The sequence below is a fragment of the Pseudomassariella vexata genome, assembly GCF_002105095.1.
Source record: "Pseudomassariella vexata strain CBS 129021 chromosome Unknown BCR38scaffold_5, whole genome shotgun sequence".
Taxonomy (NCBI): domain Eukaryota; kingdom Fungi; phylum Ascomycota; class Sordariomycetes; order Amphisphaeriales; family Pseudomassariaceae; genus Pseudomassariella; species Pseudomassariella vexata.
In genome coordinates this window covers 2,355,624-2,369,860 of record NW_024467960.1, presented here as the reverse complement: position 1 = coordinate 2,369,860, position 14,237 = coordinate 2,355,624, and the positions used below count along the sequence as shown (strand labels likewise).

Here is a 14,237-nt window from a genome sequence, read left to right as displayed (position 1 = left end):
ATTCTGAGCCTTGTCCAGCCTTGCAACCCGCCCTAGTCACCTTCTTGGGTCTCATAGATGCTAGCTTCGTCAGGACCTAATGGGAGCTCTGCCATGCAGCATCAGCCATCAGGCGTAATCACCTCGTCATATGGGTCAGTATACGCAGCAGCTCTTGTGTATATGATCCAGAAGACACCGTCATCTCTGGTACACAAGCCGGCTCGGATGACTACCCCGGACTATTCTGCCCCACTAGAGAATCGCCAAGTCTCCCCCAACCAGCTGCGCATTAAACCCCAAACCTAGGCTTGGATCAGTACCCAGAGAAATTAGCATGTGCTCGGATTCGTCTAGATGATTGGACAGGCTGTCGAAGCTGCTGCACCGTTCTTCACTGCAGCTCACGTTGGCCTGAATTGTTTTTGTGTGTGACGAGCACTATGTAGCCGCATGCTTAGACGACTATACGAAGTTTAGCTCAAGTGCGTATTCCTATATCTGTCTCGAGAAGACGGTATCGATTTAGAACTCCCCACGAGGACCTGCTCCCTGAACAACTCGATACCAGTCAGGCACTGACACAAATAACGAGTTACTTGGCCGTGGGCAAATCGAAGTCAATCGTCCTTGAGTCTGGACTTTGGAACAGTTTAACTTTATGCAGTTCGTCGTCTTGCGAAGCGAAGCGAATCACCTTTGCGCATCAACCCTGTCCCAACTTATGCGCGAGTGCTGCAGAGGGCAGATTGGGCGGTTTACCATTTACGGCGCCATGTGTCTTTCCCAATGGTTTTCATGTCCCGAGAGGGATGTATGTAATCGGCTACCACGAACCCCATTCCGAAGCATCGTCTGTATAAACCGGCTACTAGGGTAGCCATGTTGGTGGGTTTCGAATCCGGATATATTTTTGGTAAAAAAGCCTTGTCTGCATTGTGAGGCACATCAACGAAGCTGTCCAAACACCCGCCTAGCCTCAGGTCAACAATGCGTTGCCGCAATTCGCAAACCACACAAAACCTTAACTTCCAATCTCAGCACCATTTACAGCTTGTTACAGATAAGGAAGAGGAGCGACTCACGGAGCATGCCACACTTGCATAGATGCTGGTCCCTCAGACAGAAGAAATATACCCTCTATGAAATAGACCATTCGCATTTCTCACTCCTCAAGGGGTGGCCAGCCAAACTTGAATGCGCGGCCTTTAGCAGCAATGGCTACCTCTTCTTCATCATCTTCATCGAGGTCTTATGCTTCGTCGGCATTTAGTCTACCTGCGTATGCACCGAATCTCGCAGCCACCTCCAGTCCAGTCAACTCCAACTGGACTCCAAATTCCCCAGCGTCGTCAGCCTTCACAGACGAGCTGTCCACCCCGCAAGACCAGCTCCGACCGCTCGACCTAGGCCCACCTGGCTATCAAGCGACCATGTAAGCCACACTGCTTCGCGTTGCACCTCGACTTTCCAGAAGTGTATGTTTTCTGACAAAGATACCTGCCTACTCCAGTGTATTATTTGAGGGCACGGCCGACGAGAGGACAGTGTATCTCGGTCCTTGGGAGGTGGTCGGCAACGAGCACCGCCGCATTGTTTGGCAAGGTAGCTACCAACTAGAGCGCCTTGAGCATTTCTGTATGTCGCCCAAGCCGCCTGTGGCCCGACTCGTTTTCTGAGTAGCGCTCCCAGTGCCGTCCTCTGCTTCCGGCGAGACCTTTCCCCATACCCTGCATGCGCGGCACCGACCGTTCTCGGACCCTTGTCAACTCGAACAATGCATCACCTTTCGCGAACGACATCGGGTCAGATACACGCGAAAAGACGGGGTTCCTATACACGACCAAGCGATTGAGGTTAAATACGACTTCACTACTATAGAATCTTCACTACACTTCCAGGGCGACCTGCGAAGAAAGGATCTTATTGACTGCTTCGACGTCGATGTAGTATGGACTGACACCCAAGGAAGGACAGATGCGTTCGGCAACGTCCGAGGTATAGGCACCGTTCAGCGTCTGAAGCTTTGGTCAGATCGAGTCAACACGTTGCACTCTCTGACAATATTTGCAAATCGATCAGATCGGCGGTATAAAGAGTATATGGTCGACTATTTCGAAGGAGAAATTCGGGGGCGCGATGATCGACGGCGGACACTTCGCCTTAGCGTGCGAGGCCGACGAGGCAGTGGGTCAGGGTCGAGACGAACGTTGTCTTCGGCATTTCGTCCGAGGCAACGATCAGTAACAGCGAATCCAGACGGTCCGAGCCCTTTGGATATCCGCTACCTGGGTATTCAGTTCAGTCGCAATGAAGGTATCTTATCTCCGAGAACTGAGACTGTGTAAAGACCAGCTAATGCTTCATAGACTATCGCCGTTTTCTTGACGCCTGGCTCATGGCGCATAGCTCTGACAGCGAATATAACGGCATCCAATACCCACATGACGTTTTTGAACTACCTTCGCCTCAGATGCTTCCCGGCGTTTCCTATGAGATCCTTGCGCTTCCTACGGTGCCTGAACCTGCTGAAGGAGGTGACGAGGAATTAATGTCTTAAGCGCCTGACTCCTGCGGCCCCCATATTAGGATACAATATTCACTTCGAACCTCCCTGGAAAATCTTCCCCATTATCCACAATGGCATTGTCATGCCCAGTGACGTTTAGCAACGAAGAAACCCAAACCACCAGCACAATGAACTCCGTATATCAGTCGTACTCGAGGGGCCAACTACCTCGAAGCCGCCTCGGCAACTTTCAGATGCTTGTAGAAGCTCATCGGTTTGAGTGCTGGCGGGCATACGGCAGAATACCATCGACTTCGCAGAACAACCCGATATAAATGTGGCGTCGCATGCATAGATTTAAAATGACCGCCTGTAATCTGTACGACCCATTATTTGGTTAGCCATATTGAAGTGGAATCAGCTACTTCGGCTGCCAGGCCACGCCAAGAGGGCCCGCTAACTGGCCCAGCTCCCGAGAGGTGACCAGATATATACAAGCCACCAACGGACAACAATAAATATGCTGATATCTGACACGCCTACAAGTGGTGTGAACTCATCTCATCATACGTCCTTTCTACGACGCATACAGTTCATGTTACTGAGTGGGTATATGTCATGGCTAAGGGCATGTGCAAGCGATCACTCACACGGTGCTTGCAAAGCAGATCTTGGCATCATGACTGGTGAATCCGTTGCTGACGGATCCTCTAGTTAATTGAGGTTGTGGTGCCCTGTCGCCACTGTGCCGTGCCAAGGGCAACCAGGGAGGGAAATTAAAGCACATACCCGGCACTATCTATTCGACTGGATCTACAGTCAGGCTCCACAACTCTGGGGACACTTTACGCCAACGCGAAAATTCGCGCACTTCGCACCTACACCCTCTAACATTTTAACCACTACAATTATATCAAAATAAGGCCGAATCTCACCGAATTTGCGTAGCAAGTAATAGCTGATCATCGGCCTGGCTGTGAGTATACTCAAGTCCAACGGGCGGCCATAGTAACGGCAGTTATGTGCGGTATCCCGCAGACTACCGTAGCTAGCCTCTTTAACGTACACCGATCGACCGTCACGAAATCCCTGGTGTCCTGGAAATCTAGCCATAACTTCGATTCGCTAGCTCGAAGCGGTCGTCGCCCTAGATTTTCACGTCGGGGTAAGCGTTTCCTCGTTCAATTATGCAAGCGTAATCGAAATTGGACTTATAAGGAGCTTATGCAATCTATGAGTAGTAAGGTTTCGAAGAGTACCCTTCGGAGGTACCTACGCGCCGTTAATATGAATAAATGGCGTGCGCTTAAGCGCATACCACTCACCAAAGAATTAGCAGCCGATCGCCTTGCATTTGCAACTTATTAGCTCGAAAATCTGGAGGAATTGATAACGGTATAGCCTCCGGCGTATCGAGGGTTCCCCCGCTAATCTAGTCCACAGGTAATCTTCTCCGACGAGTCTATACAGAATTCTACGTCATCCCCGACCGCCTAGGTCTTCCGATTTCCGAGCGAGAAGTATAATAAGGACTTCGTGAATCTTAAGGCACACGTAAAAGCGAATATTTCGGTTATGGTCTGGGGTGGGATCTACGTCGAGGGAGGAGTAGGGAAGAAGAGCGACCTGATCGTAATGGAGCGACCCCCCCAGGAGGAGGGCAAGAGATAGAAGGGCTACAATACCTGGAGTTATCTTAAGGCCTTGAGAGAGGGCGTAATCCCATTTTATAAGGATTAGCAGCATTTTCAGTAAGATAATGCGAAGATACACCTCTCGGCGCAAGCTATGGAGTAGTTCGGCCGGCACGCTATTTCTCTAATAGACTGGCCAGCGCATTCCCCAGATCTCAACCCTATAGAGCACGTATGGGCCTGGTTAAAGAGGTATCTATCTAGGGAATGCCCTGAACTCTTTATCCTAAAAAAAACTAGCTGGATATTGAGAAATTTCAAGCTACGCTGTAGTTAGCGTGGAAGGCAGTACCGGTAGCGCTGATTAAGAAGCTATACGACACTCCAGAGCATAGGCTCCGCGCTATTATTAAATCCCGCGGCTGGTATACAAAATATTAATCTACGGGTTATAAGCTTCGAAATGACTCTATTTTAATACCTGTAGCCTATATATTCATAGAGACATAGCCATATTAAAATCCCAGTCCCCTAAAGAGCGCTGTAGTAAAAGTGGAGTGTCCCCAGACTTTTGGAGCCTGACTGTATATAATCCAAGTTGTCCTTACCCTAATTATTCTAGTGGGAACGATACAGGTTTCGCTGAGTTACGGGTATCGATTTTCTTTCAAATTGATCTACAATTCTCCGAGTGCATGGTGCTCTTGATGATGCGAGCTGCGCAAGAGTAACGTGGGTAAACGACAATCTTCTGGTGAAGCGAAGTGGCTAATTTGTCTGTGCCATACTTGAGACTCCACGATTGCATACAACGCCTGCCACTTCTACTAATATAATCCATATCCTCACCTCGATCGCCCAATTGCCATGGTTTTCACCGGCAGCTAGTACAATATTAGCGCCCAACATACATCAAGCAACCGCCTGCTATGCTGAATTTGCAAGCTGGTGAGGCATTCCCCGAGTCTTGATATCAACTTCCACCACTTTGAATCCTCAACGATGGACCCATTTTCTATAGTTCGAGTCCAGCAAGTGTTTGCGGCTGAAGGGCCCCAACATCGTCGAGGTCGTGGCCAGCTATACCGGCGTTTAGACGATATGGATTCTCATCAAGACAGACCATCTTTGGACGCAGACGACGCGTCCTACATCCTGGAATGCTACAGAGAGGTTCTGGAAGCCCGATCTGATACATCGGGAAAGTTCATCCATTGTTCGATGACCTTCTGTCTGTCCTGCGGATTAACGCTGACGCGCAGGCGAGTGTCAAGAGCCGGATGGGTAACCGAGTTTCCGATCCTTCAGTTGCAGCTTGTCCGGGGACAAGTGGCATAGCGTGCGCCGGACTTCTTGATATGACCCGGCGACAAACTCTTGAGCTTGATATTTCCATTTATCTGAACTTGCTGGCTTCAGTCAAAGAAACAATTCTGTCTAGTGGTGTCAAGTAGGAAATTACAAAGAGCGACGACTGGAGTGATGATCCTCACAGGCAGACAGGCACTCCTGATAAGTGAGGTAGTCGGAACAAACTCGGAGAGCTTGATACGTACTCAAAAGTTGTTTGGCCCACCAAGCAAGAGCTTTCTACCACACTTGCATATACCATACATCACACCATGTCACATGTCCCACCTGCCAAACACAAGATCCAATTTGTAAACCAACCTGCGCCGCAACCCACACGTACGACCATAAACCCAAACAACAACAGCTCAGTAACCATGGTCAGCATCACCCACCACCTCCTACACAACGCCGAAACAGCGCAGCTCTACAGAAATGCCACACAGAGCAACTACCTCCGCCTCGCAGGCCAAGGCAAGCTCCCCAAAGATGACCTTTCAAAATGGCTCTCCCAGGATCGACTGTATGCGCAAGCATACACGCGCTTCATCGGCGGGCTGATATCGCGCCTGCATCTACCCATGAGCTCGCAGCGCGGCACCGTGGACACGCTCGAGTGGCGGGTCCTGGCTATGCTGCAGGGCGCGCTGGAGGGAATCATGACGGAGCTGCAATTCTTTGAGAAGACGGCCAGGGAGTACGATCTGGACTTACAGGCCTGCTCTGCTTGCAGCAGCAGTCAGGGGGCGACGGATTTCCGGCCGGATGATGTGACGAAGAGATACATTGACCTGTTCGACTCGTTCGGTGGTGAGGCGAAGAAAAATGCGGGGGCGCAGCACAAGTCGCTAATTCAGGGTTTGGTGCTGCTGTGGGCGACCGAGAAGGTGTACCTGGATGCGTGGACGTATGCGAAGGAGCAGGGTGGTGCGGATGCGATTGCAAATGGGGATGACGACTTGGACGGGGGGGCGCTGAGGAGGCATTTCATCCCTAACTGGACTAGTGATGAGTTCAAGCGCTTCGTCAAGGAGATACAGGAGTGTGTAGATGCTTGCGCTGCTGCGTATAGTGCTGAAGACGAGGTGGAGAAGATCGCTATGGAGGTCTGGAGGGACGTCCTTGTGCTGGAGGAAAGCTTCTGGCCGTCTGTCAAGTCACGGAAGGAATAAACAAGAAATATTATCGAACAATTCATTGGCCAGGTCATTATATGAGGGATCTGTCTTTCGCCGGTTCGCTCTAGAGAACAGGTAGAAGGGGAGACCAATTTTGTTGGCGATGTGCAAGTAGAACTTCGAGGTATGCTGTATTAGCCATGACTGACGAACCCGTGTTGCAAAAGGTTTGCCTTCGGCACCATGATGCAAACCAAGTATACCACTTTGATTTAACACAACTTGTCACTAGATGGATAGATGAATTATTGAATAATTGATTTTTGTCGCCGGCAAGGCTTGATGTGAAAAGGGGCTTGCCCATGGTTTCAATTTGAACAAAAAAGGTCTTTGTTTTGTGGAAATACTTCTTTTGAACACGTACTTATCTGCCCCTTTTTGAAAAAGACAGATGCATCATGAACAAACAAAAATGCTAAGAAAGATGAAAGAGATCCTACGTAACTACCAATGCCCCCAGTCAAGTCTTGATTAATGCCCCAATGACAACACCGATGAGCGAGTAGATGGCACGATTTCACTACTTTACACAAGCATAAAGTTCCCCTCCGTTCGTATGTCACGATAAACCAACCTCGGGATCATAGTACGACTGGGCTTCTGTGCCCATGTTTCTGGGAGTCTAATGACGACCGCATTATAAGAGGGCGCATCTTGCGTAGAATCACCATGTGAACACTGAGAAACAGCTTCATCGGCCTTGCGGCAGCAAGTGGATAGCCTCAGTGACTAAATTGCTCTGCTAGACGTGGTCAATCCGGGACCCAGCCATGAGATTACCTGCGAGGCGAGGGTTTCACTAGGGAATGCCACTCAAGGTTTGTGCAGATAGCATCTTCCAAAAGGACATACGGACTTCCTGGCTGTCTGGGACGAAAATGGCGAAGGGCTTGCTCCAGACTTTTCGTGACCCAGAGGTCTTTCCCATTGACGACGATGCGGCGTTCATCGCTCAGACATAGGAAGGAGCCTTGTAGCTCGGTTTGTTGTGGAGCGAATCTTTGACAGAGACTGCATCGTACAGGGTCAGATTGTGAATGAGACGGCTTGATGACTAGAAGTCTGATGGGCTTGTAGGTGTTTTACTCATGATACCATGGTTGAAATTCTGGATGAAGCCATTTCCCAAGACATATATCCCTGCATATCGAAGAAAGACATCTGTATCTCGTATGCCATTCCATTTCGTTATTTGGTCACCCTCACCGATGCCAATGATAGCCATAAACTGAACTCAACTTCCTCGTGGTGAGAGGATAAACAGGATCAGCCCCAGACCAACTCCTCGTGTCGGGAATAGAAGCCATGCCATGATCACTTAGTTGCTCCCACGTTGCCGATCTAGAGGCCGCCTCTTGGGTCAACAGCGTGAGTACGTTGTGTCTTTTCAGATTTGAATGAACACAGTGGCGACAAGCTTAGACACTTCGTTTGCTCAGCCAACACTCAATTTCTAAATCAACCCGGAAATGAGCGAGATTTTTTTCATGTTCGTAATTAGATGCGATTCAAGTCGATCAACATAACTGGCTTTCATCACTCATTTAAGTGCGCCTAGAGTTCTCAGTACTACTACTATTGGAGCTACAGGAATGATACAACGACCACAATCGACTACCACGATGATAGCTGCATCATCACCATCGTCTGGCCTCGCTCCGTTGTGGAAAAGGTCAATTACACGGCTACTGGCGAATGTTTCCAGTGTGGATCACCACTGAACCTAAACCTTGTGAAAGATAACTACATAATGAATCCTCAAAAATAAAAATCCATCCCACTCGAGGCCTAGCATCTTAATCCCATAAATAGGGGTACACTAGGAACAAATGTCACCCTTAAATGACTTGAGGAGCAGTTGTTCACGATAACAAAACCGAAACCGTCGCCACGAGACCTACCGTGGCATTCGGGTAGCAGATACAAACGGACCGGCAGAATTGATTCTTCGGCACCAACGTGAACTATACCAGAGTTGCTTTCACATATCGACACGCTATCGAAAATAAGCATTCGTAGCTCGTTGTCCCAGAGGTGCTGGTCACCTTGAGATCGCCTCGCCATGTGGCCTTCTAACCGCTCTCATGGTCCATGGACACCGATCGCCATGAAGCGTTGTTGATCACCAGCCGCAAGTCAGTAATAGTGACCCTCCCATGTGGACCATCGGAGCTTGAAACTACACCAGACAGAAAGATGGTAAGCTGCACTATACGAAAATCCGGGGAGAGCTTTCCCCGTCAACTCTTTTAGGAGGCGTCTGGATCCAATCACATTACGGTGATGATGAGTTTCTCGGGTTTTGACTGATTCCGCCTTCGGAGCCATCGTGCTCAAATGGTTATAACTAAGAAAGCAACAAATGAAATATTGATGAGGATTTTGCAAAGGCCCCGTCCGGTTACGCATTGAGCTGCACGGGTCCGTCCCGGCGGGCAGCTATAAACCAACCCGCACACGCCCGCGGTGCGTGCCGGCCGCACTATTACCCAATTCCAGTGGGCATTATGAAGCGGAGGCGGTCCAACAAGCCGTAGATGCCGCCCCTCGCAACACCAAGTTTTGAGTTTTGCAAGCCTCGTCAGCTAGAACTGGTACACGGAGGCCCCATTGACATTGAGGCGCCGGAAGACTCGAGAGCTGTTGAGCGATCCCTGTATGGGCACCGACCCTGGCGTTTACTAACAGGCGGCGTCAATTTGTGGCTTTTACTAACAAACGTAACCGGGTGAACGGAAATCTTCACATCTCGATAGAGTATCCTCTGCTCCTAAGGTCGAAGTAGATTCCGGCACCTCGTATGCACGTTGGTGATAGTGTCAAATCTGGATCCGGACAACCGTAGTACCCTTGTTCGAGGTTGGTCAACCCAATTTGCATACCCTCCATCCTGATCGGCGACCATTTTCAGTGACCGCCCCCAAGTTGGTGACTAGCAGAATTGGCATTGTGGATGCACTATACGATGCGGACCGGGTATGGTTTCTTTTGCACGACGCCTGCAGAATTCCTGGTCAGGAATCCCCGTCTCGCTCCCAGACTGCCGTGCGTGATGGCGTTGGCTAGTGCACACGGCAATTCCATATGAATCGAGCGCCTTACGGCTCTTCCTCGCTGTAATTAAAAAACCTCGACGGGTGAGGCTGTCGAAAGACACTGGGGAAAAAAGGGTAGGGTTTGGGGGTTGAACGGCCTGAATGCGCTTTCTGACCCCTGCCTGCCAGAGAGAGCTGCGCTAAAGAGGCGCCATTGTTCTTGGGCTTTCTCGAAACGGATGTGATCGTCAACAGTGTCATCAACAAACGGTCAGGACCCGCATTGTGGACTTGCTCCTGTTGGGGAATGCCAGTCGAATCTGAGACACACCTGACTTGCTTGACCGCTCTGACTGGATGGCTGAAGCCAAGCTGTCCAAAAGCGGATGCAGAGAGAATTCCTTCAATTTGCATGACCGCGATAGGTGGTCCAAACGGGTCGAAGCTTCAAGAGATGCCTGTCTTCTAGAAGACACATCAAGACGTTACAAGCCGGGCAGCGCGATAAAACGGTGAAGATAGCCCTAAGATGTGCTGATAATACAAGAGATATGACCAACAAGCCCACTGTATCGCAATCTCAAGCCCACGTAGTATCCGCCAGGTGCAAGTGGGGGATGGGGGCATGTGGCTTCTGGCATCTGCCGTTCACACTTCTATGATCGTCGCTGTCATCTCTCGGAAATCTCCTCGAAATCTGTGGATGTCTTCAGGGATGTGCAACGTTGAGAAGCTTGCAGACTATTGATTGTCAAAGGAGTTCATATAGGCATCGTCTGCAATAGACTCCGATGAAGTCGGATCCCCTGCAGGAACGATATTCAGTAGATATTGCGCACTTGACACCTGCTAGCAACGCGTCGAGAAGCCTTATTCCCGACAGGGTTTCTTTCCGTGCTTGAAGTCAGTCTTTCCGGGCGGAGAGCTTATCGTGATGAACAAAAGAGGGCTAAAGGCAGCGCTGGGCAGATAGGATCCCGGAACCTTCAACACGATGTCAGCCAAGCGCGACTCCACCGGAATAATTTATCACAAATTGAAATGCAACCTGGTCCGTGATGTCGAATGTGTTTGAACATTCTGCTACGACGTCAAGATTTCAAGACGCAAGTCGCAACACGCAAGAGGGACGTGAGGCTGTGGTTCCGATTGATGGCGAGCTAGTTCCACCGTCAGGAATTGCAGTCCAATTTCAAACTCGTCCACATGGCCTGTGGGTAAGATGAAGTCCTGCATGGTTAGGAATTTTCCGAACAAGCCCGTGGTTCGCGAACAGACATACGTTAGCGGGCTGCGCATGCCTATCGATGCTGTGGTCTTGGCAGCTCCAGTTTCGAACTTGACGATGGGGACAATTCGAATTACAATGTCATTTGCAAGTCCCTGTTGGAGTACAACGTTCATCAAACTGGACGCTAGGAGGGTTGACACCTCATACAGTCCTGTTGATATACATGTCAAAATTCAAAACAAAGGGCAAGGGCTCAGATACGAGAAGCAACAATGCGCTTGCCCTGCATTGTCGGCTGCCGGGTCCGGGCCGAAAAACACCACTACGCCCTGCACATAGTACTACGTAGTATGGGCAAGTATCATACTCGTCTACTTTTAAAGCAAAATGCCAATATCACAGAGCCCTATGGAATAATAATTCAGGCACCATTGGTCCGCGCCCATGGTTGTCAGATTCAACCCCTGCGGTTAAGCGCCCACCGTCGCAGCGGCCATGGCGCGCGATGACTTGAATTGCTTGGTGTCTCATTCCTATTAACGACCGAAGGTTTCTCCGACTAGCGCCGCCTGTGGACATCGAACCATCAAGCTTAAAAGATTTTGGAACGCCGTTGACTTCAGTGTGTTTTAGCAAGGCTTGGAGGCTTGCGAGGCGTTTCGGATTGTCGGTATGCTCTCTTCCAAACGTGGGGATATCGTCTTCGGATAACAACTGAACATATTGAAGCCCGTATTGATGGAAACGATGTTTTCGTCTCACCGGTCGATGGCTAGGGAGTGCATAGGGGATTATGGTCCTGCTGAAATAGTGGCCCTTGCTCGTTTGAATCCCTTTTCTGCCCACATCTTGGCCCCCTCTATCCCCCCGCCAGCATGACAGCAAGGGACATTGATTGGTTTGGTGATGGACCTGACTGCAACTTGGTGGTCCGGTTGTGTCATTTGGCATACATTTCGGCCTTGTGCAGCCATTAGAATCTTATTCCCATTGAGACAGTGCCCAGGCTCTACCGCTACTCGGCGCCACACCCATCATCTACAATCTCCCGAACCCTCCCAACACCGCCCCGCCGACCAGTCGCTGCACACAACGACGCTCCCCGCCAAGAGGAATACAGCAGCCTGAAGAGCCCGTTGTAACGATACATGGCTTCGATGCCGACTCAGCTCACCAACCGCCTGCGTTCACACAGTTTGCGCTACTGCTTCCTACGGTCGGTGGGTGGAGGGGTGGGGGAACGGACGGGGGTGTTTCTTTCCTTCTGGTAGCGAATGGCCTCATGATGACAGTTTCATAGCACATGACGCATGCCGTATATATCGCTTGAAGACTCACACCATGCCTGTGAAGTCGACTGTTCACAACGAGTGACCTCACCTGCCCTACTCAAAAAGAGGCTATGCCAAGTTGTTTTGGCACCGTGGGACATCTGTCGTCTGGGGAGTGTGTCGCGCAAGCATTGATTGATGGATCAATGATTGGCTGTGAGACCCGGCCATTCAAAAGCACACTCGTAACCAAATGCAGTTGCATTACCCAACACCTCATGTAGGACTTCTCGGCTTCTCCCGTGTTTTATCGTCATGCTGTGCAATACAGTGGCAGAATCGAAAACGTAAAACGTTCGTCTCCAGGCATGTTGTCAATATTGGTTGTTAAGGGCAAGGCGGGCAACCCAGGAACCGAGGCGGCCACAAGCCGGTGCGCGGTTGCAGGGACGCTCGATCCGCAGCTTCCCGTCGTTACCATCAATATTTATTTTTGTCTGGCACCTACGTCAATCCACTACAGTTGATGGGGCAGTACAACAGCAAAAGGAGCGGCTCCAGGGCTCAATCAGAAATTTGAGACACACTCGAAGATATCGTCATTCATGCAACCCTCTTGGTTTCATTCCGAACACGTTGTTTTTGAGATGAACCTCTCATGGTTATTGGGGACCTACTCCTCCAACCAATTTGCCGTGCAGTCGCCAAATTGCTCAAGGACCCTAGTTCAACTTTGGGCAGGCAGTGCTGACGACAAATTGATCATGAAGCATTCTGCCGTTTCGCGTGATAATAGTAAACCACTGCTATAGACAAAGCTCTGAAGCATGCCCCATTCAAGAAGCTCGTGGCAGCGCGCCAAGGAGGAGCCACCTACTTCATACCGTGCGAACTGATGCCGTCTGACCCAGGCTTGGGACGCAACCAATCCCCAGGGTTCATAGGAAGTAACGGTACAAGCTGACATCCCCGTTGTACCCGCTTTTATTGCCGGACAAGGGTGGCTCCTTCCAACGTCACTACGCCATGTCCTTTTTTGAACTCCCACTGACGTCGTTCTCCTTCACCTGGACCCAGTTGTGGCATTGGGTTTTCTAAGGAATTTGCTGCACCCACCGTAATAGTTGGGCCTGGCAGGTGAGCTAGGCAAGCGGTAAGCTCCCTCTCCCCTCTCCTCTCCCAGCTGCTTCGCATTCTAGAGGCAACTGAAATTGCCCGAGTCCGTCCAGAGGGAACCTCGAATTCAAACGTTTTGGCGCACAACCACAACCCATCGTGTCTGCGCCTCTCAGACCCTGCATGAGTGTGCCCTCCAAAGTCCGACTCCCGCATCAGTGGCGTCAACCAAAAGTGCAGGCCCTGTGGGAGGTTACTTGCACATTCTTCCAAACCCCCATGAAGCACCCATCCATGCTGACCCTTGGACACTCCACCCTCTCACATATGAAGTAGCTTGGGGGGGGGCAGAGAATGAACGACAGGGGGATTATCCGTAGCCTTACACCCTCGCACACACAACATTCAACCACCACGCCCCATGATCGAGTTCGGCTGTTCTCAATTCCCAATCCATATCGACTTATTTTTTTTTCGCCGCCATTACCCAATCCTTGTTGTACTTGGCTCCATTGCATATCAACCAATTTTGGTTAGAAAGACCTCGACGGGCTTGGTATGCTACTTTAGCACCAGAGTCGGTATTCAGACCCTCGCCTTCGACTGATTTACGTAGTTTGCGAAGGAGGTGAGCCATCTGTCTACTCCCGGTATGTAAAGCCTGCTTCGTCCACCTCCTCGCGTCATCTGCCTTTTTTATTTTTATTTTTTATTTTCGTACACTTTGCCTCCAACAAACCAGAGCAATCCACTTCGCCGCCCGAATACTATACGGTCGCGCGCCTTTGATCCACCTGCAAAAGTCCGCACAGCTCTAATCCAACGCCGCGCAGTTGTTTATCTGCTAGTCACGGACCTGCTCAACTTACATCTCACCCGGCACTCTGGCCGCTGCTGATCTTCTACTCATCCGTCTTGAAACGAGCCACACAGC

At 50.3% G+C, this 14,237-nt stretch overlaps 3 protein-coding genes across 3 annotated transcripts; 2 read left to right on the top strand and 1 right to left on the bottom strand.

The window, feature by feature from the left end:
* Positions 1 to 1,019: 1,019 nt before the first annotated feature.
* Positions 1,020 to 2,869, top strand: BCR38DRAFT_180905 (uncharacterized protein). The gene is made up of 4 exons (XM_040853937.1): positions 1,020 to 1,414; positions 1,493 to 1,617; positions 1,672 to 2,295; positions 2,349 to 2,869. The coding sequence occupies exons 1-4, from the start codon at positions 1,197 to 1,199 to the stop codon at positions 2,537 to 2,539; spliced, it is 1,158 nt and encodes a 385-aa protein (XP_040717434.1). The 5' UTR covers positions 1,020 to 1,196; the 3' UTR covers positions 2,540 to 2,869.
* Positions 2,870 to 5,849: 2,980 nt separating this feature from the next.
* Positions 5,850 to 6,644, top strand: BCR38DRAFT_340062 (uncharacterized protein; the record flags this gene model as incomplete). The annotated part of the gene is made up of 1 exon (XM_040855747.1): positions 5,850 to 6,644. One exon carries the CDS (start codon positions 5,850 to 5,852, stop codon positions 6,642 to 6,644), a length of 795 nt encoding a protein of 264 aa, XP_040717433.1.
* Positions 6,645 to 11,269: 4,625 nt separating this feature from the next.
* On the bottom strand, positions 11,270 to 12,161 carry BCR38DRAFT_180862 (uncharacterized protein). Its single transcript, XM_040853936.1, has one exon. The coding sequence runs from the start codon at positions 11,865 to 11,867 to the stop codon at positions 11,313 to 11,315; it is 555 nt and encodes a 184-aa protein (XP_040717432.1). The 5' UTR covers positions 11,868 to 12,161; the 3' UTR covers positions 11,270 to 11,312.
* Positions 12,162 to 14,237: the final 2,076 nt, after the last annotated feature.